Consider the following 25,558-nt stretch of genomic DNA (forward strand, 5'->3'; position numbering starts at 1 on the left):
TTATGTCAATTGTTTTGCAATAAACCAAAGAATTATTCACGTTGCTCTTTGAAAAGTAGGCTACGATTACGTAAAAAAAGGAATCGAACATTTTATCTAAGCGGTGAACTTTCTCGTGTGATGGCAACTTCGGTTGGAATTCCGGGTGGTTGGACGGCCTGTGTGTCTGACCACCCCCACCCCTCCCTAGCCCAAATGCCACAAGAAGAAGCACCGCAACGGTCGACCGGTTTGTTACAGGAAGCAAACAGCATGACTCGCTCTTCAAGCAACTACTCTTAACGGTATACGAATACAGCTCGAGAGAAAGAGGGAGAGGGAGAGAAAGAGGGAGAGAGAGGGTGAAGGAGGGTGGAAGGGAGGGAGGGGCAGGGAGAGAGAAGCAGGATCGTCCTCGGACCAGCAGCCAACGAGTTCTGTGCCGCGGCGGTCGTGGGTCGCATCAGCGCGTCGTGTGGACGCGTCGCATCAGCGCGCCGTGTGGACGCGTCGCGCGATTGCAGGGCGATCGAAGGGCGATTGAAGGTGATTGAAGGTCTGGCCGGACGCAGTTCGCAAGGATCCCGCAGCCACGCAACAGAATCCAGGTGCAACGGCATTTTTTTTACCACGCCGCGATGTAAGTAGACTGTGAAGCACATAAAAAAAAAAAAAAAAAGCGTTACGCTTTCATGTGCATTTACTTGTTTCAACATTTCATGAAATCGCCCTTTCTGAAACTGAAATGCGATCTTCACAAAATGAAGTACTATGTTTTTTTCGAATCAGTTTATAACATTTTGAAAGTGCTAATGATTCCTTTAAAACTGTTATTGTTTAAATATAAACAAAACCTGTGGCGCAGCTGTAGCCAACACGCTTTATTTGCAAAAAACATGTATAGTTAAAACATTCCATAAATGACTTTCAAAGATACACTAGGACAGTGAATTTCGTTCACCCTCCGCAACTTTAAACAACGTGTTTTTCAAAAAATCTTAACTAAACCGTCACTAATTTACAAATCAATTTTCACGTTTCAAAGATCTAGAAATGTCAACTAAATTTTCTTGTTTATAAACACATAATCTTTATATATATATATATATATATATATATATATATATATATATATATATATATATATTGGACGTACTATAGTTTTGCAAAGATTTCTTTTTCGAAGCAGAACGTATTAATACTAAGTCAAAATCAATAAGTAATAATCACATAAACAAGTAATTTCGTAATATTTAAATAGATAATGATTTTACACAAAATTAATCGGTTGAATAGACTTTTATAATAGTTTTTTTGTGTATGCTTTTGGATACTTAACAATACTGGCCAATTAAAACTTTTTTTTTATTTCAATCTCTTTCAATCGTTTACAAATTCAAATGGTTTAAACACTTAAATTTACTGATTTAATTAAATACATATGGCTGTTTTAAAAGATTTTTTACCTTAAAAATTTTTACGCCAAGTCATCAGAGACATACTCCAAGTGATTCTACCTTAAATGCCGTTGAACATTTATTAACTATTTCATCTAAACAAATTTCATTAGTTATGGGGCTGGGCTGAGTCTACGATTATTTATGATTGTATAGTAAACATTTCCGAATGGTTTCTACACTCATTTTTGCACATTAAACTAATTTAAATAAGAAAACAATAAAGTAGTTGTCGCAAGTATTCTTTTTATTTGCCAAATAATACATCCTTTATTTTAAGTTTGTTATTCGTGGGGTTTCAAAAAGGCCAGTATTTGCGTTTTTAATAGACTAAATTTTGCTGTACAAGTTAAAATTTTCACAGCTCATTTGAAAAATAAATTATTAAAAAAATAATTTACCACTTCAGTTCCACGTGTTAAAAAATAACTGTTCCCTTTGTGCAGCATTTTTAAAAGAGAAAACTCTGCACGGTCGGTAGGGAAAATCTAGGCGATGACTCATCAGAGCGCAACGAAAAGTGCAACGCTTTAGGAGTGGGGCATCAGTGGAGGAAGGGGGAAGGGGAATATCGAGCGCCCCATTCCTCGCTCTCGGACAAGCGCTAGTGAATCGATGCTACAATGATGCACACTACGATGCACTAGTCCTGTCGCACTGCACACTCGCTGGAAACACTCAGGCAGACTCAAAGACGCACATTTTGCAGACGTGATGGCGTGTATTGGAATCCCAATTTTCCAGTTTCTTTTTTTAACAATATCAATTTTACCAACAAAATTTTTTTCACAGTTTAATTCACACTTTGGCGTGATAAGTACAAACCTGACAGTGAAATGGCCATAAATTTGTCAAGGTTATTTAATGCCCACGAGCGTTGCTTCAGTTCAGCAATTTCTCTTGATTTTTCTTATTTATGCATTACAGTAACCAACAAATTGGAAATTGAATTGGAAATCAGGCGGAAAATTGTGTAGGATCAAGTACGCATTTGGCCAAATATTATTGACGCAAAAATACCTCACTATAAAGTGAAATGTTGATTTATATTATGTTTAAAGTGAATTATTGAATATTTAGAATTACCGTTAAAGTGGATAAACGAAGTGCGAAGTTTCACTGGTAACGCTCGTGGACACGCACACACACACACACACACACACACATACACACACACATACACACACCTACACACACACACCTACACACACACACCCACATATATATATATATGCTACATTCAAATATGAAAAATAAACATTAACAACCAATTGCGGAAATCCAAGCATACTAGGAAAATGTTATGTAAAGATAATATCGCCTGTTTCATGACGCCTGCAAAAATGATTGAATTCCACGCAGAGGTAAAGTAACGATGTCAAAACGGTCCAACGTCCGTAACTTTGCTAAATTTATAAATATCGGTGGCGGCAGCGACGCAGTGGCCGGGAAACTCCGTCTCATCGGTCCCGGGTCGCGACGCACATGACGTACAGCACATGATTTTCTTCTCCATCTCTTCTTGTTCATCTTCTTCTTCTTCTACTTCCACAGACGTGTATCGTCTCCAGCTGTCTCTGTGTCCGTAGCTCCGTAGCTGCGAGACGCGAGGCGTGAGACAGGTTCGCTGGAGTAGCGCGCGGGAGACGGTATTTCCGGGGCAGAGCGACGGGTCGTAGCAACGTCCGCCACGTTCTCGAATTGCGTCGGCTGCGTCGCGACCCGGGACCGCGAGACGGAGTTTCCCGGCCACTGCGTCGCTGCCGCCACCGATATTTATAAAATTAGCAAAGTTACGGACGTTGGACCGTTTTGACATCGTTACTTTACCTCTGCGTGGAATTCAATCATTTTTGCAGGCGTCATGAAACAGGCGATATTATCTTTACATAACATTTTCCTAGTATGCTTGGATTTCCGCAATTGGTTGTTAATGTTTTTCATATTTGAATGTAGCATCCTTACAAAAATAAACTGCTTACGAAACTAAAACATTATAATTTCTCTTACAGAATTTTTCGTTTCTCATGATGAAAGGAACACGTATTGGAATCCAAATTTTCAAGTAATTTTGCCCAATAATATATTTATCAACGATAAATGGAGCACCATGTAAAACATATTCTGGTGTGAAATTTGCTGACAAATTTGACTGTAAAATATCTATACAGTTTGTCACGGTAATTATTATACATAAGTTTTGTTTAATTCTAACAATTGCTCTGATGTTTTAAATTTATACATTACAGTATACAGAAAATTTTGGTTTAAATTGGGAATTAGGCAGAAAATTGTAAAACAAAACTTTCTTTTGGCAACTATTGTTTCTTAAAATTTCCACAAATTAATACAAGTTTAGCATAAATTTAAATCAATGAACTGAAATTTACCACGCAGACTTAAGATATAGAGTTTAATTATTTTTACATAAATTAAAATTTCGCTTCATTATTAGTTATTTGTGCGTAAAGAATATTTAGCCTAATAATTATTTAATTCTACGCAATTTTCTGCCTGATTTCCAATTAAATTCACAATTTGCTGGTTACTGTAATTTTTAAATAAGAAAAATCAGAGAAATTGCTAGACTGAAACAAATCTCATGGACATTAATAACATTGTCAAATTTATGGCTATTTCAATGTCAGATTTTTGTCACACCAAAGTGTGATTTAAATAGTGAAAAAATTTTCTTTGATAATTTAGTATTTGTCACAACGATACTGGAAAATTTGGATTCCTTTACATAAAACTACAATTATGGACACACGCATTTGCAGAGCCACACGGATGTGACGGTTAAGTCCTTTCTCAAGTGAGAAAAACATTGTGGTCTTTTTTCAAACAACCACTTGTATACTTTTGCAGATAAGGTGACACATTTTTTCCCGCACAATTAAAAACCTTTGTTCTTTAAACAATCGATTGATTTATAATTTCCGTGATGGTAAACATACTGCTGACTCGGACACGAAATTTAACGTGGAATTATTTAAAATAATGCTCAGAGTGATAATTGAACTGATAAATAAGACAGTTGCTTTTCAAATAACAACATTTCTGGACGCGAACCACACACATACTTTCTGCGCGCGCCACTAGAATTCTCTGCCTGAATCGTAAACGTTGTTTGCCGCCATCAAACGCAGATAGCAGCACGAAACAGCTAAAAAATTTTAAACTTTTTGAAACGGCTCCTATAAAACAACCGGCATTGGACTGATTTTCGACAAGGAATTTTTTTTAAAATATTTCCCACTTTTTTAAAATTCACTTAACAGTTATTACTATAAAGTTTACACACACGTTAGAAGTTAAACTTCTATTGCATTTCAAAAATATTAACTTGACCAATTTTAAATTATTACTTTAAGTATATGTTTTTTGTTTTGTTTGTTTTTTCTTAAACGAATTAAATCAGTGTGTAAAAACTAACAAACCATAACCTTAACCCTATTGGGTTAATTCAACATTATTTTTATATTATTAATGTTTGTTAAAAAGGTAAATAAAAAATCCAGTGACGAGATTCGAACCACGCCTCTTGAGGTTACCAATCGTGCGCTCTACAGCTGTGCTACCATTTTTAAAATTTTATTTATTTTTTTATGAATGTTTGGCTGGTTCGTGATTTTCATTACCAGCCAACCATCACCCCTTTATTTACTTATTATTTCTTATAGTTCGACCGTTTAGTGTGACAGTTTAATTGACGTAGGCAAATCCATGACAAATTTGAACGTTCACAAAATTAAACACCCGTGCTTTACGCGGGATTCGAACCCAGAGCCCCTCGCACCGGAATCAATTCAATTCAATAGGCTTTTATTATTCACATATTTCACTTTACAGCATTGGTATATACAACAAGACACTCCAGCACTCAGTGCTCTTTTGCCTAATCTATGATGGCAAATATTTACATTTCTAAATTGGTTATCGTAAAACATGAGCTGGATTAAAGGAAAATTTAAAAAACCTTTAGTACGGTTTTTTGGAACCTCCTTGGTTCAAAGTCTTTGCTTTGAGGATATGTCTAAATTACATTTACACTTGATATTATTTACATGCACACAGATCGCTTTTCTTTCACTGGTTGTTAAAAAATATAATTATGATATTTACACTGGCTCTAACATTAAACTATATACGTTCTTGGCTAAGACACAAAAATTTAACTTTATACATACATGGCACTGTGGTGGGCATCCATGTCAATTCCCTTTGGTGAGCACTGGAAGCCAGTTTACACCCGACTACGCTACGGAGTTCGGTATGCTACTTAGCCTCTTGGTAATGTAGAAGTAGACTACATGTTTTATAATAGTGTCAATGCCAGTTTCCTTAGGTATTTTAAAACTTGTGATTACTTTTTTGCTGTAAATATTTTAGTTCACCATGGTAGTCTCACTATCACGAAACTGAATTCTGTCCGGTTTTACGTAAAACGTTTGTTAAGTTTCGTGCGCGACCCCAGGGAGCCGAGACGTGTTGTGCCTTGAGCGCTGAATGCAGTGACCTTGAAGCTTCAACTGCTCTGTTGAAAGCGCGGGGGTCTTGAAGCTTGTGGTGGATCTATAGTCGAGAGCCGAGAGTCTATCCTCGCGACGACTTTGTGACGTCACAGCCAAAGAACATAGAAGCTAACAGAGGTTTCACTCCCAGGAGAAAAATTAATATTATTTTTTCTCTGAAATCAGCCACTCACGATTCTGACACTACCACCACACAGCTTAAAACTAAATGAATTTAATTTTGTCCAGCAAAATAGCACTCTCTGGGCTATGTTACAGATTTTTTTTGCTTAGGATCTAGGACTAGACAATAAAACTATTAGTTTTATTAAAATACTAGCTGCCCGACCCGGCTTCGCACGGCTATATTAATGGAAATAAATTAAGCTTCATCTCCCATTTACAGTAATGGTAAATAAAAAAAATTCCGTGAAAATTTATTACAATGCTGTATAATGTACCGGAGAGAAAATGAATATCACCGATGGTTACCCGACTCGTGCACGCAACGTACAACTGATGTACCCGTACTTCGCTACGGCAGTCTACAGGCAGATCACTCTTGCGCCGCTCATTATACATGCCCCTCCTTGTGGGTACGCCACTGCCGCGCGATGCCCGTTGCCATGGAGACGCAGAAGGCATGAACAATGCAAAATCCTGTTCTCATGCAGACAAAGTACCCACTGTTGCCTGGTTTTAACCACCCATGGGATCTAATTTTCGGAAAATGTCATCCTGCGTAACATAAGGAACATTACTGTGAAGTTTCAAGTCTGTAAAATACATATACTTGAAAAAAAGGACAATAAAAAACAAATTAAACACAGAGAGAGAGTAAAAAAAACAATAGTTTAGGTTTGCGATTTAAAGTGATAAAAAGTATTTAAATACTAATTGAACTCTTATGAGGGTACTGATTGCTTCGTTGTTAATATCACACGGCTGTTTTTTACTTGTATGGGAAAATTAAGAATGATAAGGCATCTAGTGCGTGGCAACAATGCTAATAGGCAATAGGAAATAAACTTCTATGCGCCTGCGGCATTGTCAACACACACTTCGTACGTGTACTGCATGTTGTATCTAACCCCCTCCAACGCATTTGATTCTAAATTGGACTTATAGTAAGGATCCCTAATGTTATTGATAATATAATATAGCATATAGCCTTCCTCGATAAATGTACTATCCAACACTGAAATAATTTTTCAAATCGGATCAGTGGTTCCTGAGATGAGAGCGTTCAAACAAACAAACTCTTCAGCTTTATAATATTAGCATAGATTATGTAATATTTATCCTCGTGTCTTGAAAGTAATGAAAAAAATCAAGTAGTTTCAAATGTTTTACTGGTTAAAAGGTATGCGTTCGTTAATGATTTTAAAATAATTTTATTTTACCTATTTGTTTCACGGTGACCTTATTTGGGTCTTAAAGTAAAAAATATATATTTAAATAAAAGCGTATCTAATACAAAACACACAAATTCACTTCTTTTTAAGTGGTGGCTAGAAATACCGCAAACATTTATGAACAGTTTTTTAATGATTTAATAGTATACTTACAGATTCAGATGTTACATTAAAACAAACATGACCATCAAAAAACTAACATATTTGTTTGTTTTAGAACATAAGTGTTTACCGAGGTCTACCGTTTCCACATGAGGCGTTACAAAATATTAAATCGTTATGTATTCTCTTTATAATTTTCAATAGCTCAGACATATGTGCGAAACACAAATATCTTTGACGAACGTGATTTAAATAAACAAGGACACAACCTGAGGGTGGCACATTAGCTGATTTTCATCTTTATCTAAAAAAACATTTTTAAAACTGGTCGCTCGACAGTGAAACTTTGTAAGAGGTAAATAAATCAGATTTAGAATGTGTGACATTACAGTTCGCTTACAAATCACATCACTGAAAATTAATTATGAATGAGCTTTGTATGTGGATGTAACTTCGATGTTGATATAAAGGGAATCGTTAATTTACAAAAAGATCTGTTTTTTTTATCATCGTTGGGTCCATCTGTTTTGTCACTGTGGTATTCAAGGTTGTTGTTTTTCTGTTTTTGTTACGTCTGTCTCATCATCGTAAGCCCACTGTTAGTCCGTGCCATGGGGTTTCAAGTGAAACTTCTAATGCGACTTCCAACAAGGTTGCGTTAAACGTTTAACGCTACCATGGAGGGGGTATGAAAGCACTGTTGCGTTAAACGTTCAACGCTCCTGGGGAGGGGGAATAGAAAGAGACAGAGCGAGAGTGAATGCGTGGCACTCGAACGCATGCGCATAGTATAATACACGTTACAGGCCAGCGCGAGCGTTAGCAACGAGTAGCGTCCAATATTCCAAGCACATGCGCGTGGTATTGTTGCTATGCAGCGAAGTAAACAGTGTGAGCGTCGTGAAATTAGCTGAAATACGTACTTGTTGGTGTATTTTATTGTTATATTTTGATTTATAATAGTTCATTATTTCATTTACTTGTTTTTTTTTAGATTGATTTGATACACATATAATTTAATAGGGTAGTATTTTTTTTATTTTCAAATTTAGTGGATAACAATTGTAAAAAAAATAGTGCGTAGAGTACCTCCACGCGGAAGAAGTGAAACTTCATAATGTGGAAATGAAAATAGGAAGGGGTAGAAATTGATTTTTAGTGAAATCATATTGTTTCTTTAAGACAAACTTTATTAACATTGCTTACAATTCACAATTGATCGCAAATTTTAATTATCGTTTTCGAGTGGAGAAATATCCAAATATATAACATTTACAATGGGATTATGATAACTAAAGTAAGATACGAAATGTTTGAGTTCTATTTTTTAAATATTTCTAGTGCAAGTTCGACACCATCCAATCGATCTCCATTTCCTATGTTCGTTAAAATCGTCGAAAATACATTTACAATGCTAATGTTAATAAAGTTTGTCTTAAAGAAACAATATGATTTCACTAAAAATCAATATCTAACCCTTCCTATTTTCATTTCCACATTATGAAGTTTCATTTCTTCCGCGTGGAGGTACTCTACGCACTATTTTTTTTCTGACTTTTTTCTTCCACGGATTCCTCTGTGATGTGCATGCATTCACACATTTGACATCAGCTGATCTTGGCTTGTTTTTTTTTGTTTATTAGGGTATTACTCTTCCTTGTCTATGCTTGTGGTTTCTCTATGACTTACAGGGAAAACCAGCAATGATGTATGTTTATAAAATTGTTTTAATTGTAAAAAAAATGTCTCTCCTAACATATTATTCAACGCACTGTGCTAAGAACGTCTGGACAATGAAACGTCTTTCCCTTTATTATGAACATAAGAAATGCATTGAGTATCAAAGCAAAAATTTATATTGACTGTTTCATATTATCAATGAACATGAGTGCATACAAGTCATTGCTAGGTATACGACAATGTTTAATTTGCCACTATCGGAGGAATATTGATTTTTATCTGTTAAATATACTTTATCACTAGAAACCCGTGAATTTCGCGAATTCAATGGCCTTCAGGATAGACTCCAATATACTTTACACGCTCGGGCAAATGCCAACTGTTCATTGGCTGTTGACTTGTGAGTCGTCTCGACTAGGTGGCCTGTGATTCGACACTTCTATGAGTGAGGGTCTCTAATTGGCCCTCAGTCCTCCAGATTAACAGAGAACCAATGACAGAAGCAGCACTTAGGTATATTTATTTGAATTTTAGCATAACACGAAATGAATCCGCGAAATTCACGGGTCTCTATTCATCACTGTTACCGTTTTGACAAGATTTTTTTTATAAAGGTTTGTTGACAAAAATACAATAGTCGTAAATATTGTTTTAAAATAAACTTAATAAATTTTAGGTATGAATAAATTTAAATTACAGTGAACATTCAAAATGTCAATAAAACGTTTGCGTCAAAATTGAATTTTTTTTTACAATTTATTTGTAATTTTGAGTTTCAACGAGAAAAAAACTTGTTTTAAGTTTTAATTGAAATGAATTACTTTGAAGTAGCAGACTTCCCACATAACATAATATAATAACAAGAGACCGGAATAATTCGCTAATTCATTTCGCGATAGGCTAAAATACAAATAGTTATACCTCACTGCTGCCTCTGTTATTGGCTCACAACTTACATGGATGACGCTGGGCCAATGAGAAACACCCAACCAAAGCTTTATCGAATCACAGGCTTCTACGCTGGGACATCTCACAAGACAGCAGTCAATGAGTGGGTGACATTTGACCGAGTGTAAGTAGAACTATGGAGTTCATCCTGAAGGTCATTGAACCCGCGAATTTTTCCGGTCCCTAATAATAACTCAAAACGACACCTTCCGTATTCTCTTAAAAGTTTTTTGCAATTGGTGCTTGCACTTAAATTCATATTTTAACTAATAAAATATGCTTGCGTGCATATACGCGGGGGGGTTGTGCGTTGCTCCAGGCATTAAAATATATTGTTTTGTCAGAGGTTTCGGTCAAATCAGAGTCAAAAGAACAAGGAAGTGTTCTGGTCATGTTAACTTTAAAATCACGGATTCTAAGCCGCCGGCCACACCGTTAAAAATTTTCACCTTATATTTATGAAAAGCACTGCTCAATCATTATTCCACAATCTTCAAAAGTTTTTTTTTATGTATTCGTAAATTTACAGGACCTGAGTTTACTTGCTTTAAATATAAGATGACACAGAAAAACGGGAAACAAATAAAAATATAAGACATGCAAAGAAAAAAAAAAATTTTATTGACAGTAATTGAACCATTACAACTTGCCTTTTAAGGTACAACAGTTCGAATTATCAATTATTACAAAGAAAATCACGTCGTGCAGATGGCGTCCTTGTCTACGTATACATTCTTCTGATCTGTTTATGTAGTTCAGGTTCCCCATTGACCGCTGCAAACTCTCAGCTGGGATGCCACGAATTTTGTCTTTATTTCTTTGTTTTAATTAATCAGGTGCCTTGGGTCGAGTCTTGTAGACCCGAATCTTGAGACAGCCCACGAGAAAGAAAATCACTAACCAATAAATCGTATTGATGATTTGGATTGTTGTTACTTAAAAGGCAAGTTGTAATGGTTCAATTACTGTCAAGAAAATTTTGTGTTGTTGCACGTGTTCTATTTTTATTTGTTTGCCAAAAAGTTCCCGTTTATATGCGTCAGACTGTATAAACTCACTATCATGGGCAAAAATCTGTAGGAATACCAGTGGGTGGACACGGTTTAACGTAATTATTGCAATTTCACAGTTACGATTTTGCAAGGGCAAGCGGGTCATCTCAGAGAGGGGGTTTTTGATTAAAAAAAGGGGGAATCTATGCTCATTCTCACCAGAATAATCTTGGGGTACAAACAAATATCACAAAAACTAGTTAAGTCTCCAGCAAAAACACTCTTCTCTCTCCCTCGTTTACAATGGAACACAAAATTGGGAAGAGGTATTCTGACACAGTTTTCCGCGAAGATTCAGTTTCTTGGAACAACGATAGATAATCCTCTGTTGTTTTGAGGAGTATTCAGCACTGAAAAATATCCCGCAATCATACCGTAATTTAAAACAGTTCGAATTCTAGGCTTGTCAGTCCTGTACCTGCTATTGGACATATCACCTTCATCTTGAAGGCTTTGGCCGTGTTGCGTAGTCAGACACAGCGAACGGTTCATCATCACCGAATTTGGTCACTGAATCAATCTATGTAGCTTTGAAGACCACAATTTATACTTTGAACTAGTTTTTAGACTTCGCATCATACTTTTACAAGAAAAGTTTCAATAAAAAGATATGAAAACGTTTCTTAGATATACAGAATGTCCATAAAAGAATTTCACAGTATCAATGGTATATTAAACAGTTTCATTTAGACCATATACAACAAATCATACATCAAATTGAAGGTAAACTAATCTAGTTTTTCTTACAAATGTCCAATATATGCACCTTTACCTAAAACGGCACACATCCAACCTGAAGTCCGATTCTTCCCACTCTTTGGTTAACACGTCCGGAGTAATGGAAGCAATAGCCTCTTCAATTCTGTATCTCAACTTTGGCACACCACTAGGTAGCGGCGGAACGTAGACACGATCTTTAATAAAGCACCAAAGGAAAAAAAAATGCATGGCGTTATGTCAGGTGAACGTGGAGGCCAGCGAAAAAGAGCTCTGTCGTCTCGACCATTACGACCAATCACAACGGCCAGGGACTTCGACGTTCAACCAATCTCGTACAAAGAGATTCCAATGGGAAGTGACTCCATCCTGAATTTACAGATTCACTTTAAGCAAATTGCAGAACACAAAACGCTTCACGCTCAGGAGTCGCCATTTTGCGTAGGTGGCGCTGCAGGCGAGAAAACAACAAAGCAGTACTCGCGCATCCGTTTAACTAAAACGGTTTGAGTTACTCTTCAGTTGTGACCTTGAATCAAATCTCTACAACGCTTACAGTTGACACTATTAAAATTTATAACTGGGACGATCTTTTACGGACATACTGTATTTTAAATAGTTTACAGAACTTATTAAATGTCAGTATGGCTGTACAAATATTATTTACTTTCACACCTACTAGCTGTCTCAGAATCAACCTATTGTCGGCAGTGGTAACTCTAAATAATTATTTTAAATAAGCTAAATGAAGAAAAATATGTTAAATTCCGTCGTGCACGCCAGTAATATCAACAATCCATACCCACCCGCCAGAGAATTCAAAACATAATCAAATGGAACGTCTATTCAGAAATGTACGTTTCGAAGGAAGTCAACATTGCTTTCTAACTTGCCGAAGCCATCAATCGCTCGCAAAACCGGTTCGCCCAACTCTCCATGTCACTTCGTCTATTTTCTACCTGCTTTCTACCTTAAAAACCGAACATTATTGGCGCAATTAAAACGTCTTTCTTTTCCGTGACTCCCACATTTTCAAGAAATTCAACCGACGTTCAGTATTCATCTTGATCATTGCTTTCTGTAATTAAAAAACTGGAGAAATTTAAAGGGAGGGGGTACAATTTTACTTCGCACGGTTTTAAGCACCAGGACCCAAGAGTGGTTTCAAAAGGGGAAGGGGGGTTCAGAGGGCCATAGTCCCTCCCTGGCACAAAATTTTAATTTTTACTAGCTAATGCCCGGTATGCTTAGCTATGCCTCTTTCATTATTATTTTTGTAATTTGTTTGAAGTAGGTACATATATACAAAGCATCCCTCTCTATCTCTCTGAATCTCGCTAAATATCGCTATACATCTGTATAACTCCCTATATATATATATATATATATACATATATATATATATATATATATATACATATATATATATATATATATATATATATATATATATATATATATACACCTATTTATATCCCTGTGTGTCTATATCTTCGTATATATATTTTTATGTTTACAAAACAGAAGACGAACACACAAACATTCATTTACACACACACACACACATATATATATATATATATATATATATATACCTATCTATATTTTTTCTATCATTTTACCTATAACAAGTGTGACATGAATAAATAAAACCAAGCGCGTATTCGAACGCAATGTTGTGTCAAAATTTCAAAGCAATCAGTGAATAACTCTCGGCGATTTAGGATTTTGAAAGAACGAAAATTTACATTTTTGACGTGACGTCTAATAAATCGATGAACGCTGGCTGCACGCACGAAAAAGTGTCCCGTTACGCACATTGTCCCGTTACGCTGTGTTCCGTTACGCTCATTGTACGCTTGCGTCGCATCTATCTCTCTTCCAATCGATTGGAACAACCATCGATTTGACTTTTTCGAGGCACATTATACTTGAAACACTCCCATTCGTTTCCTACTTTTCTTATCATCGTCCTATACATAACAGAATAACACAGATTGGAAGAAGTTAAATAGCAAACATGTATAAAAGTTATAATTAAAATAATCTCTTCATTAAAGTAATAAACATATTTGAATTAATGAGTGCAAATAAAAGTAAATTTATTAATTAAATTGTAGATTTCATTTCACTCCTTCTTTGTATCCATACAAAATAGCGATAATCCAATAAAAATGATTCAATGTTTTTCATAAAAGTATGCAATCATTTCATCAATGTTTTGTTATGACGGCACGTTAAACTATCGTCCGTAAACTGACTTTACAGACAACCCATTTTTATTTATGCATATATATCTATATATATGTATAGTTTGTGTCTATGTTAACTCAAATACTTTAATTCGTGTGTTAGATTTGTCTTTAATCAAAAGTTGTCTGAAACAGGTAAATAAACGTATCTGAGACCATGAACGTGTGAATACTCCAAGCCTTATCGACGGTCCTCCGCGCCGGCCAATGAGAACGCGCCACAGGAAGACGCGCGGGAACCAACCAGAGTGACTGCACACACGGAACCCCGCCGCAGACACAACTGCCAGCAGACGACAGGACATCGAGGAAGCGAGTGCAATGTTTTTATGTTGAGTGATGCACATACATCGAATGAAATGCCGCGAAAACGGAAGATGTTGGATCCATTTGATTATGTATTGAGCGATAACATAACGATTTCTAATCAATACATTTTTTTGACTTGACAACGTCACATAAATCGATGAACGCCGGCTGCACGCACGAAAAAATTGTCACGTTCCGCCTGAGCCGAGCGTGCAAGAACCGGCCAACCACCGTGCGAGACAATCTTCTATAATATCAAACAGGTTATGGCGGGTTTTTTTAACTAATTGTTCGTGATTATATTTAAACAAATTATTTAAATTTAATTTACAAAAACAGTAAATAATATTTGAATATTAAAAAGTATGCAGTTTTTCATCAATGTTTTCTTATGACGTTATCACGTAACATTATCGTCCGTAAACCGACTTTACAGACAACCCCCTTTTATTTTAGATGCCCAGTCCATGAAGAAAAAAAAACGTTTGAAGGCTAAGCAGGTAAATAAAAATTGAACTGAACTAAAACGAAATAATAAATGAAAGGAAAAGGAAAAACCAATGCCAAGAAAAGAAAGACTTCACAATCGTCATCCGATGAAGAAGACTATTTTTTAACTCTCTGAGTATTCCTTTACAGGTACTTCTCAGATTGCGATGATTCCCTCCTGCTCTTCTAGAATAAAGCCTTCAAGTGTGGCAACTCGACTCCGCCATCGCCAAGATACAGCTGTTCGGCAGGAAGTGGCTTGTGCCTGCGCGAACCCCTGGCCACCAGGAGTGGCAACTCGACTCCGCCATCGCCAAGATACAGCTGTTCGGCAGGAAGTGGCTTGTGCCTGCGCGAACCCCTGGCCACCAGGTGTGGCAACTCGACTCCGCCATCGCCAAGATACAGCTGTTCGGCAGGAAGTGGCTTGTGCCTGCGCGAACCCCTGGCCACCAGGAGTGGCAACTCGACTCCGCCATCGCCAAGATACAGCTGTTCGGCAGGAAGTGGCTTGTGCCTGCGCGAACCCCTGGCCACCAGGTGTGGCAACTCGACTCCGCCATCGCCAAGATACAGCTGTTCGACAGGAAGTGGCTTGTGCCTGCGCGAACCCCTGGCCACCAGGTGTGGCAACTCGACTCCGCCATCGCCAAGATACAGCTGTTCGGCAGGAAGTGGCTTGTGCCTGCCCGAACCCCTGGCCACCAGGAGTGGCAACTCGACTCCGCCATCGCCAAGATACAGCTGTTCGGCAGGAAGTGGCTTGTGCCTGCGCGAACCCCTGGCCACCAGGAGTGGCAACTCGACTCCGCCATCGCCAAGATACAGCTGTTCGGCAGGAAGTGGCTTGTGCCTGCGCGAACCCCTGGCCACTGCTGGCCGTTTGGTGTCACGTGAACACGCGTGGCGCGTTTCTATTGGCGCGCTCTCCAGGTAGACTTAGGTCGGTATTCCAAGACACTAAATTAGTCCAGCCATTCATTGCCCACAAGCAAAACTAAATTTAAATCAACAAGTAAATAACAGTAAATTATATCATCAAGATAACCTGAAACAACTGCTCAGCTTAAACTAATATTCACCCCCCCCCTTCCTACTTTTACACGTAAAGGGACGGCTAGACAACGCTACAATTTTAAAGTAAAATATAAATTCACCACATGTGATTAAATTAAAAATTTTTTTTCGGCCACTTGCATTCACCACTGCTTCGTAGCATTTTTAGAAACAGTGTTTACAAAAACGCCATAGCAAAACCCACAGCGGTCAAACCAGGAGGTTAGGGGTCGCACCACGCGACCTGGGACTCCTTCGCGGGTCTCGGGGTTCGATGCCAAGTCGCGGTACTCGGCCTCTAGGCCCGCGCGGGCGGTGATGAAGCCCCTGTCAGTAGGACGTGATTTCTGCTTGGGGTCGCTTCATCAAACGATTTATCTGAGCCCAAGACAACAAAAATGAGGGTTTAGTTGTTGAGTGTACTACACCTGTACCCCTACCGTATTCCTAGGGGAAGCCTTCATTTCACAGACGAGAGAGCCACACCCGAAGTTCCCCGAAGGTTGCTCAGCAAATAACTTTTTAATATGTAGCTATCCAGGGCTAAGAAACAGTTTATATGATTTAACAGTATTTTTAATGTAGCTATCCTAACCAAAACAACCGCCCACAATGTTTTAAAGTATTTACAATGTAGCTAACCTAACCTAATTGACCATTAGTTATCATGAGTTGTCCAAAATAAATAAACCCCGAAGATGCACGATCGGGCGTTTGGCTATCTAGTCTGTGAAAATAAGGCTTCCTGTATTCCTAGTGCACGATAGGACACGGCCAGTCCTTTATTTTTCAGGCAAGCTAATTCGGCGTATGCGCAGAGCTGTCTTTTTCGTTGAATTCATCAAGATGGCGGAACCGCGTCTGGCGCCATTAACTCGTACATAGTCACTTTCGTGATCATTGGGGGTCGCACCAGGCGTGTTGGTGTGCCGGTTGGTAGCGAAATTATCCTGGAATACATTCTGTACACTTTGATGGTCATAACACGAAATAATCGAAATTTAAAAAGTACTTGAGAAAATTATAATAACACCTTTATAATTGGCACAACGTTGCTGCTATCTCTAGTAAAGGATAAAAAATGGTTATTGTGGGTTATCCCTAAGAGATAGACATATACCATAGCGGACTTTTTTGTAGACCTTTTTAAGGTGTACAATACTGTAGTGCATTATTTTGACCTAACTCGTAGGGTTCAGCCAGCGTTTTCAATGTAAGCGCAAAAAAATGTGTTTATTTACAACACATTAGAAACCTCTAAAATTATCAGTGTTTCTCTACTATATTATGCATGTATTATACATATAAACCTTCCTCTTGAATCACTCTATCTATTAAAAAAAACGCATCAAAATCCGTTGCGTAGTTTTAAAGATCTAAGCATACATAGGGACAGACAGTCAGCGGGAAGCGACTTTGTTTTATTCTATGTCAGGATAACCATTACCACCCGCCTTCATCCTTTTAAAAATACGGAAAATATGGAAACTTGAAAACAATTAAAAAAATATTCAAAAAAATATATATTTTATATCGATTGCGTTTCTTTTTTTAGTTCCCTGGTCAATATAAAACTAATTTTAATAGTAAATAAATTTTGGGTTATGACATTAAAGTGGTCCCGGGATCAACTATAGGTGAGATATTTCATCATAAACAAGAAATAAAAAAAAACACAAAATTTCTACAGTTTCTACAGTTTCTACAATTTCTAAAGAATTCAACCCTATCACAAGTACACAAGTATATTTCTACTCTACTTCAGAGCTTTTTAATTCCCGCGTCTGCCACCCACGGGTTAAAGCGAGATGAGAAGCCACGCCATTCAACAGAGCACCGCCCACTCTTGCGTTTCGAGAATGTTCTCCACTCATCGCCGGCAGGAAGTTTCCGACAGAGCAGTCGCCGCGAACAGGCCTGTGGTCTAGATCATTCGAGTTATTTGGCCCCAGGCTCCGATTTACGAACATGAGTCGCACAGAAACCTTCCTCGAAAACACCTTTCCGCTTGGATATCTGCAGGTCATCAACTCATTACCAGTTTGGGAAGCCTAAGATGTACACAAAGTTCTGTCCCTTCCCAAACACGCCCGAATATTCACCTTCGGCCAACCTCGGGTTTATGTATTTATATTTCTCGGTTTATTTTAATGTAGCTATACTAACCTAACTAACCGTCCATAGTGTTTTAATGTAGCTAACCTAACCGACCACTTTTAATATTTGAATTAATTTTTCCTGCGCGATTTTTTTTCCTAACCTAACTAAAACTAAGTGTATTTTGGACGGGTCCGGGTTAGGGAGGGACCTAGGTGCGTCTCAGGCCGAAGCCTATACGCCTAGTCATGCTGGGATTAGCCATGCAGGGAGAGGGTCGCATGCATCATGTGCTAGGAGGGGATTGGCCAGCCATGGCTGCGATTGGCGCCATGACTAACTCCCCTCACTCTTAAATCTAGACTATAACCAGAGATAGGTTGGGCCCAGGTAAAACCTGCATAGACACAGGGAAAACCCTGGGCACATTCATGCGGGATGCAAATTGGCATGCATTACGTGTAGGAATTTACAGGAGACAGAGGATGGTCTGGATGAAGTGTTGGACAGAGTAGAAAAGAGTCTACCATGCGGGGGTTGGGCACTTGGACTCGTGGTCCGTTTTGCTATTTGTTCAGTACTGGATTTAGTGACCAGGGACGCAAGCGCCCCTGGTGGTGAGTGGTTGCACTGACCACTCACTCCGCCGCCAGTCAGCACCTAAACAACTAAGAAACTAAGACAGAAAACAGATAAATGACTTACAAACTAGGCATTTCGTTACGAAATGTGCAAACACCCAACTCAGGGATGGACGTGCAGTGCTTAAGATAAAACTAAAATAAGAACTAAAAATATTTTTTTTATTATTTTTATTTTTTTAAGTTTTTTTATTACTATTTTAGAAATATATATTTTTGATGACTATTACTTAGTATCTAGGACTTTCCTACGCAAAAATAAAACAAATTACGAGGTTGGCCGAAGGTGAATATTCGGGCGTGTTCGGGCAGGGACAGACCTTGATGTACATCTTAGGCTTCTCTTACCAGTTTAAGTAGACCAAACTTTAATATGTATGTGTGTGTGTGTATATATATATATATATATATATATCCGGAACTATTAGACCTACTGGCTTGAAATTTTGCAGGCATGTTTACTTTGCTGAGTAGGTATCAACTAAATACGAATTTTACGAACATTCATCCCTAATTGGGGAAGCGGGCTGATAATCTACAGCTATGGGAGTAACCGATGAAAAAGGTTTTTTTTTTTTTTTTAGCAAAATAACTTCTTTTTAGATTTTATAGAACCTTAGAAAATCAAAATTTTCACCATTTTGTTTTAACCATACAACCTCCCTCCACACTCAATTCCGAGTGAATATTCGTTGTGAAAAGAGAAAAGAATTGTTTTTTTTAATCACCTCTCACAAAGGTTCCGGGGGCATAAAAATGAAATATTTTTTTTTACGATTTGTCACCAGATGACCTACAGATCCAAAACTTACTTACTGATTTACTCATCGAAAATCCTCCGGAACTATAAGACTACAAACTTGAAATTTGGCAGGTATATTTCCTTTTATATTTAGACATCCGCTAAGAAATGATTTTACTAAAAAAATAATTCCATGTTTTTCAAGATAAAACTACAAAATTTTGTGTGGATGTTAAATATCTAAATTTTTCGTTTTTCAATTAGGCCTTTATGTCCTACTGACTTGAAATCCACTACTTATGTTATTTATATTACATAGACATGAACTGAGAACGAGGTTTTCCGAAAATCAGCTCCCAAGGAGGTTTATCTCGGGTGACGCCGGATACTTCTGCTGGTACTTTCAAAGTGACGCAAACTGACCCTTTCTCAGCTACAGTTGCTTCACCGAAGACAGCAGTCCAACTGGGTCCTTTTCCCATGTACTCATCTTCTTTCAGGCAGAGTTTCTTGATACTTGGTTCTTCAGACTGCTTCACTTCGTCTGAACTGTAAATTGTAGTAATCGATGTCTTCAAAACATGCTTGCTCCTCTGTTCCCCGTTTTTCGCATATTCGGTCCCAACGTAAGTTGTAATTTAAAGCTCTGTGTGTCGCTACCTCATCCACAAGCTGATCTATTACATTATGTCTGTTATCACCAAGAAAAGTCCAAATGTATTTTTACCCATTGAAGGTATATTTGAATTTCCACGTTATGCATATTTTGCCATGTACAACTCATTGTCATTTACCTGTAATGCACCGAGCACAGTCTTGGGTTTAATTTCACGTCCAGGTGGCGACGCAAACAGTTGCTGCACATCTGCTTTACTTTTAGAGTCTGTGCGCATGCGAATCTTAACCTAAACTCATTAGTCGAAATGTCCACAAGCCCTTTTCTCAGCAGGCAAACAGACTTCACCTTTGCATTTTTTTTTCGCATTTATTCTCAATGAGCAATACGAGTAAACCACAGATGACAATCATTGAAGCAAAACTTCACACGGAAAGAATTATTCCACCATTTGCTCTTCTAGTGTCTTCGTGAATCACAGGCAGATTTGAACGATATTTCAGAGTAGCTGCAAGGATGACTAGTCGATGAAAACGAACATCTCAGATAATGTACTGATGTGTCCTAGATAAATGGTTATGTGATTGTCAGTGTACTTATTACGTATTCTTAATGGCTTCAGTGCAACGCTGTTGTGGCGATATCTTCACTTTCTGCCGCGTAGCATGTTCTTTACAACTTATAATTTCTACCAAACTGCCTGTGACCTTTCTCACGGCTTAAATTCATAGAAAGGTGGATTTTTTTGCACGTTTTATTGTCTCGTTTTGTCGAGAATTACCTACCATTGTTCCAAAATATCTTTCCTCAGTGGCAGCAATGAAATCTGCGTTGTTTTTGGAGTCGCTGCCATCAGGATCCTCACTGATAGTACACTTTCCATGGAGATCGACATTGAAATTGTTGCTTCACTAACACCAATTTAATTCTAGAATATGAAACGAAGAGAAACCACCTGGATGCCCATATATATACTCGCAGTTACTGGTGTACTGATGTAACAGACACTTGAACACGGGAGTCCAAAACAACAACTCTTTTCATTAGTTTGAATTATTATTTTTGCTGTGGTACATCTATATTTGTACACTTAGAAGTTTTTATGAATTTCCGAGTAAATATTAGTTTTAGGATCAAAATCGAATTTGTAATTACGAAGAACACTATCGATGTCGAATAATGTACAATTTTCGTACATTAGAATGTCTAGAATTTCGAAAATGTGTTCCAATTGTGTATGTTAATGATGTTAAAAAAATATTTTTATATCATTGCCTATATTTTAAATTTAATTTTTGTTTTTTTATTTGTGTGTTTTGGGCAAAATAATGTGGTTTTCTAGGAAATTATCTAATTTTCTCTAACGTGTTTGTTTTTGTGTTTCAGGATTCCTTACCACGAAGCACTTGGTTCGACTGCTCCGGAAAAAAATATTTCCATATAAAATATTTTTAGCAAATATCTTCTTGAAAAGTAATATTTTCATGCACGTTAAAAAAAATATATTCAAATGACTAAACAGGAAAATGAAAAGAAGGAAGTTCTTCGCACAACTCCAAGCAGTGAATGCAGCCAAAATAAGTGCATGGCAAGAGAAAATGACCGATCAGACGTTCGTTATGTTTTTCATTTGCAAAGTCATAGATGCGTAGATAAAATGGACCAAGATACTACAACATCGGCGAGTGTCTATTCTACTTACAAACAAAGAATAGACTCTATGTTTGACGATTCACGGTCACAATCATCTTTTTATGATAGCAGAGAAGGAAGTTACAAATACAAGACATGTCTTTTGATTTCGGAAAGGCATTTAAAAATTTTACCAGAAGAAGAAAACAAAAGATGTATAAACAATGTTCAAGCGAAAATTGAGAAAATGTTCACTGAAATGGCGAAGACACAACGAAGAAAGCAAGATCGGGAAGAACTGAGAAATACTGCTGTTCTACATGAGAACTCTCTGACACAAAACAGTTTTGCAGTAGAGCATCTAGGTTATGTGCGATTACTTAAAAAAGTTTCGTCCCTCCAAGAGCTTCAAGTGCCACTGAAAGACTTGTATTTCGACTACTGTCGCAAAGTTGAATCCCGTCATGGGAACCGGTGGGGCAAAGGAACTTTAGAAATATCAAACCATGGCCTTAAAATAAATCACTGTGCCAAAGGCGATGATAAAACTGTGCAGCTCAATCCATTCAACACAATAGCTGTTTGGGCAGCAGTAAAATTCGTTTGTCGCAAGAAGCCGGTAGATCAGGGAGGGAAAGAAAGTAAAATGGAATATACGTTTTCTCCCCTTATTGCAGATCCAGAAGCTGTGGAAAGAGAATCTATGTTTCAAGAATTATCAGACTCTGAAGAACAAATGATTCTTTCTGCACTAAATGGGAATGATTTTAAGAACAATCCTCTTTACCATCAGTCACCTATGTTCATAGTTGTTATGAGAAAAATAGGAGTACCTCGCCAGTTAGAATGCCATGGTTTTATTTGTGCTTGTTCTGATGATGCAGTTGTCATTGCCGCAAATTTATATCAGGTTCTTAAAATTAATGTACAGAATCAACGCTCTGTCAGTAATGTTAGAAGTTTAAGATGTAAACCAGAAAATACAAGCAGGGAATTAGAAGCACTCCATAAGATTAAACTGACTATTTCAGATAAACACAATTCGTTTGTAAATGGAACTTTGGATTACAATACGAAGAAAGTGTGTAATGAATCGATTGAAGAACTTCGAAATCCAGAAATGAAAACTAAAAGAATGGATTCACATGTAGAAAACAAAACTAATAATTGTCACAAAGTAACACAGACATCGTCAGAATTTCCTATTCGGCCACCACGGCAAAACAAAAAATTACCATTACAAAATGGGCAGAGAAGAAAAAGAGATTTTGAATATTGTATATCATCAGAAATTTCAAAAAATGACAAACAGTATAGTTCTGAAAAACAGTTTAGTTCTGAAAAACCAAATGAAAATGTAACTGAATGCGCGGTTATTAAAAGTAAAAACATAACCTTTAAACCTTCTATGGATTGCTCTGATTCATTTTGGTACAGGGACTTGAGCAATCAAAAAATTGCTAGCTCTTATCATGGAAGTGAATGTGGAGATGTCCTTACTAAAATTGCTATTCCACACAGTAGAAGCTTTTTGAATGCAAACGGGCCATTCACTAGATACTTCCGTCAGCAGAACAGTGGAGAGAGTTTCAGCGTCTGTAATGCAAGTAAGGAAATAAGTCCCCTAGGTCTGAATGAACTATTTACAGAATTTCGTATGCAGGAAGGTCTTAATAGTATGGATGATATTCTGGATGCCATAATTGATGCTGAAGGAATGTCTTTCAATGATCTTAAACCACTCTACAAGGAATTCTTATTCAAATTGGCTGTAACCCTGACAAAAGATGAACTTTACCGAAGATCGAAGTTCATAATGAGGCGTCAAAAAAAGAAGCGTAAAAGAAGGAACAGCTGCTGCAAGAGTAACAAATTTTCCTCGGGAAGCCATGGGTTACGAAGAGTTTTCAGACAGTCGTTCTCAAAACTTAGGAATTCGAAAACAAAACTGACGAATTTGGAGTTCACTTCGGTGCTTTTTCCTTCCGAATCACTAGATAGTTCTCTTAGAGAATCACACTTAAGCACAACAACTGGATCGTTCAGCAAGAAAAGTCAGAGAAATTACTATCTGGCAAGTAACATGCTAAAGTCTAACTCAACCGATAGCGATTATTTCCGTATGGTACCTTCTTCAGAAAGAACCAATCAATCGTACATGAAATTGACAGATAAAATGCACAGCAATGCTAAAAATACTACTCGTTTATCCAGTGGCTACATGTCTTGTAGTGACTGCAGCTACGACAGTGAATCATGCACATGTTCGTCTGCAGAGAAGTGCTATTGCTCTCAAAAGCAAGAAAATGAGTACGAAACGCAAACTTCTTCAGATAACAAGATGTCACCCTCAGAGTGCGCTTGTGATACCGACAGTTGTTTCGAAAACGACAAGTGTTATTGCTCAGGTTCCAAAAGTCAAAATGTTACCAGCTCATACTCAAACGTGAATAAACCTTCGACAGTATGTTCGTCATCAAAATTTCAAATGTACGTTTCACACGGAAGTTCGTACAAAAATCCAGATTGTGAAAAATTATTGCCACCAGTATCTGCCGGGGTCGAAAAAGTTTGCTTCCCGGACGAAAGTTTCGGTCACAAAATTGTTGGCGGTGGTGAGTGGAAAAGGTATGATAGAAAAAAGACCACGATGAAAAAACCAAACGAAAAACCTATATGTAACACATGTTTAGATTATGGGGCTGAAAAAGATTCGGCCAGTCCGTGTCCCAATTTTAGAACCTACTGTTTGTGTGAGAGCGGAATCACGAAATTCCAAAAAAGAATGAATGTTTATGAGAGCATTCATGATAGTCGGCAAAATTTTTTTCTTACAAAGGGACACACGACTGGATTCAATGGTGGATGTGAAAAATCTGGAGAAAACTATGAACTAGTTGGAAACAGTGACACACAAACGGATTGCCTTACCTCCCCCGAACGGAAGAAAGTACTTGTGGTTTCTGCAAGGGATCAAATGGGGAGAGTAATTTATATGGGTGCTACATCACGAAATGGAAATTACTTGAGATCTGGAGACAAGTTCGTAGTGCCAGAAAAGGATTCCAGCGCATTTAAAACGTGTGAAAACCTACGAGGCCCGTCTTCTGCTTGCGAAGCTCTGTCAGTGAAGAAGTCGGCTGAGATAGCTGCCCTGTTTTCTGATGTCAAATCGGGCTGGACAACAGACAGATATACCGATTACGTTCCCCCTAAGACTAAGGACAGTAAAGTGTTCTGTAAACCGGAATTTTCAAGTACTGTTTTCTCTAGCAGAGTAAGTTATCATTTGAGTGATGACCTAGAAAGTTCATTAGGATATTTTCCATGAACAAAAAATTAGTTAAATTCAATACCAAAATAAATGTCACAAATGACTGAATTAATTGTTTTCAGTGTGAACTCGAATCAGTGAATCAAACCAATGCAGACTGAAAACATTTCTTCAGAAAATGGTTTCTTTGGATTTACATTATTTTGTGTTATGTTCCAAAGTAATGTCGCCAAAGAAAAATGAAAATCTATATGTATTACTTTTAATACTGCTACAAGTATAGAAATTTATATTGATTTAAAAACAATTTCCTAAAATTATAGTGATGAGTTGTAAAAGTGGTTTAAGAACCTGATTATTAAAATTAATTATTCATTTTTGCCTTGCAAATATCGATAGTTACACAATTGCCTTTATAAAAAAAATGTTTTTAACATCTGCTAATCTATATGTGTATGCTTCTAAATACTTAAGATAAATATTTATGTACCTTTTATATAAAAACTATAACATAGAAAAAAATTTCCATGCTCAGCTAATGCTGAAAATATGTTTTGTTACAAAAATTTAATAAATTTAAAAGTAA

General features: G+C 37.3%; 1 protein-coding gene across 2 annotated transcripts; it reads left to right on the forward strand.

Annotated features, from left to right (window-relative positions):
- Positions 1–401: 401 nt before the first annotated feature.
- LOC134528822 (uncharacterized) lies at positions 402–25,558 on the forward strand. Of its 2 annotated transcripts, none has more exons than XM_063362487.1 (2): positions 402–619; positions 21,453–25,558. In XM_063362487.1, exon 2 carries the CDS (start codon positions 21,577–21,579, stop codon positions 25,027–25,029), a length of 3,453 nt encoding a protein of 1,150 aa, XP_063218557.1. In that variant the 5' UTR covers positions 402–619; positions 21,453–21,576; the 3' UTR covers positions 25,030–25,558. The 2 variants fall into 2 exon arrangements, with proteins under 2 accessions (XP_063218557.1, XP_063218558.1); XM_063362488.1 differs by having other exon boundaries at positions 419–587.

The sequence above is a fragment of the Bacillus rossius genome, chromosome 2 (assembly GCF_032445375.1).
Source record: "Bacillus rossius redtenbacheri isolate Brsri chromosome 2, Brsri_v3, whole genome shotgun sequence".
NCBI lineage: Eukaryota > Metazoa > Arthropoda > Insecta > Phasmatodea > Bacillidae > Bacillus > Bacillus rossius.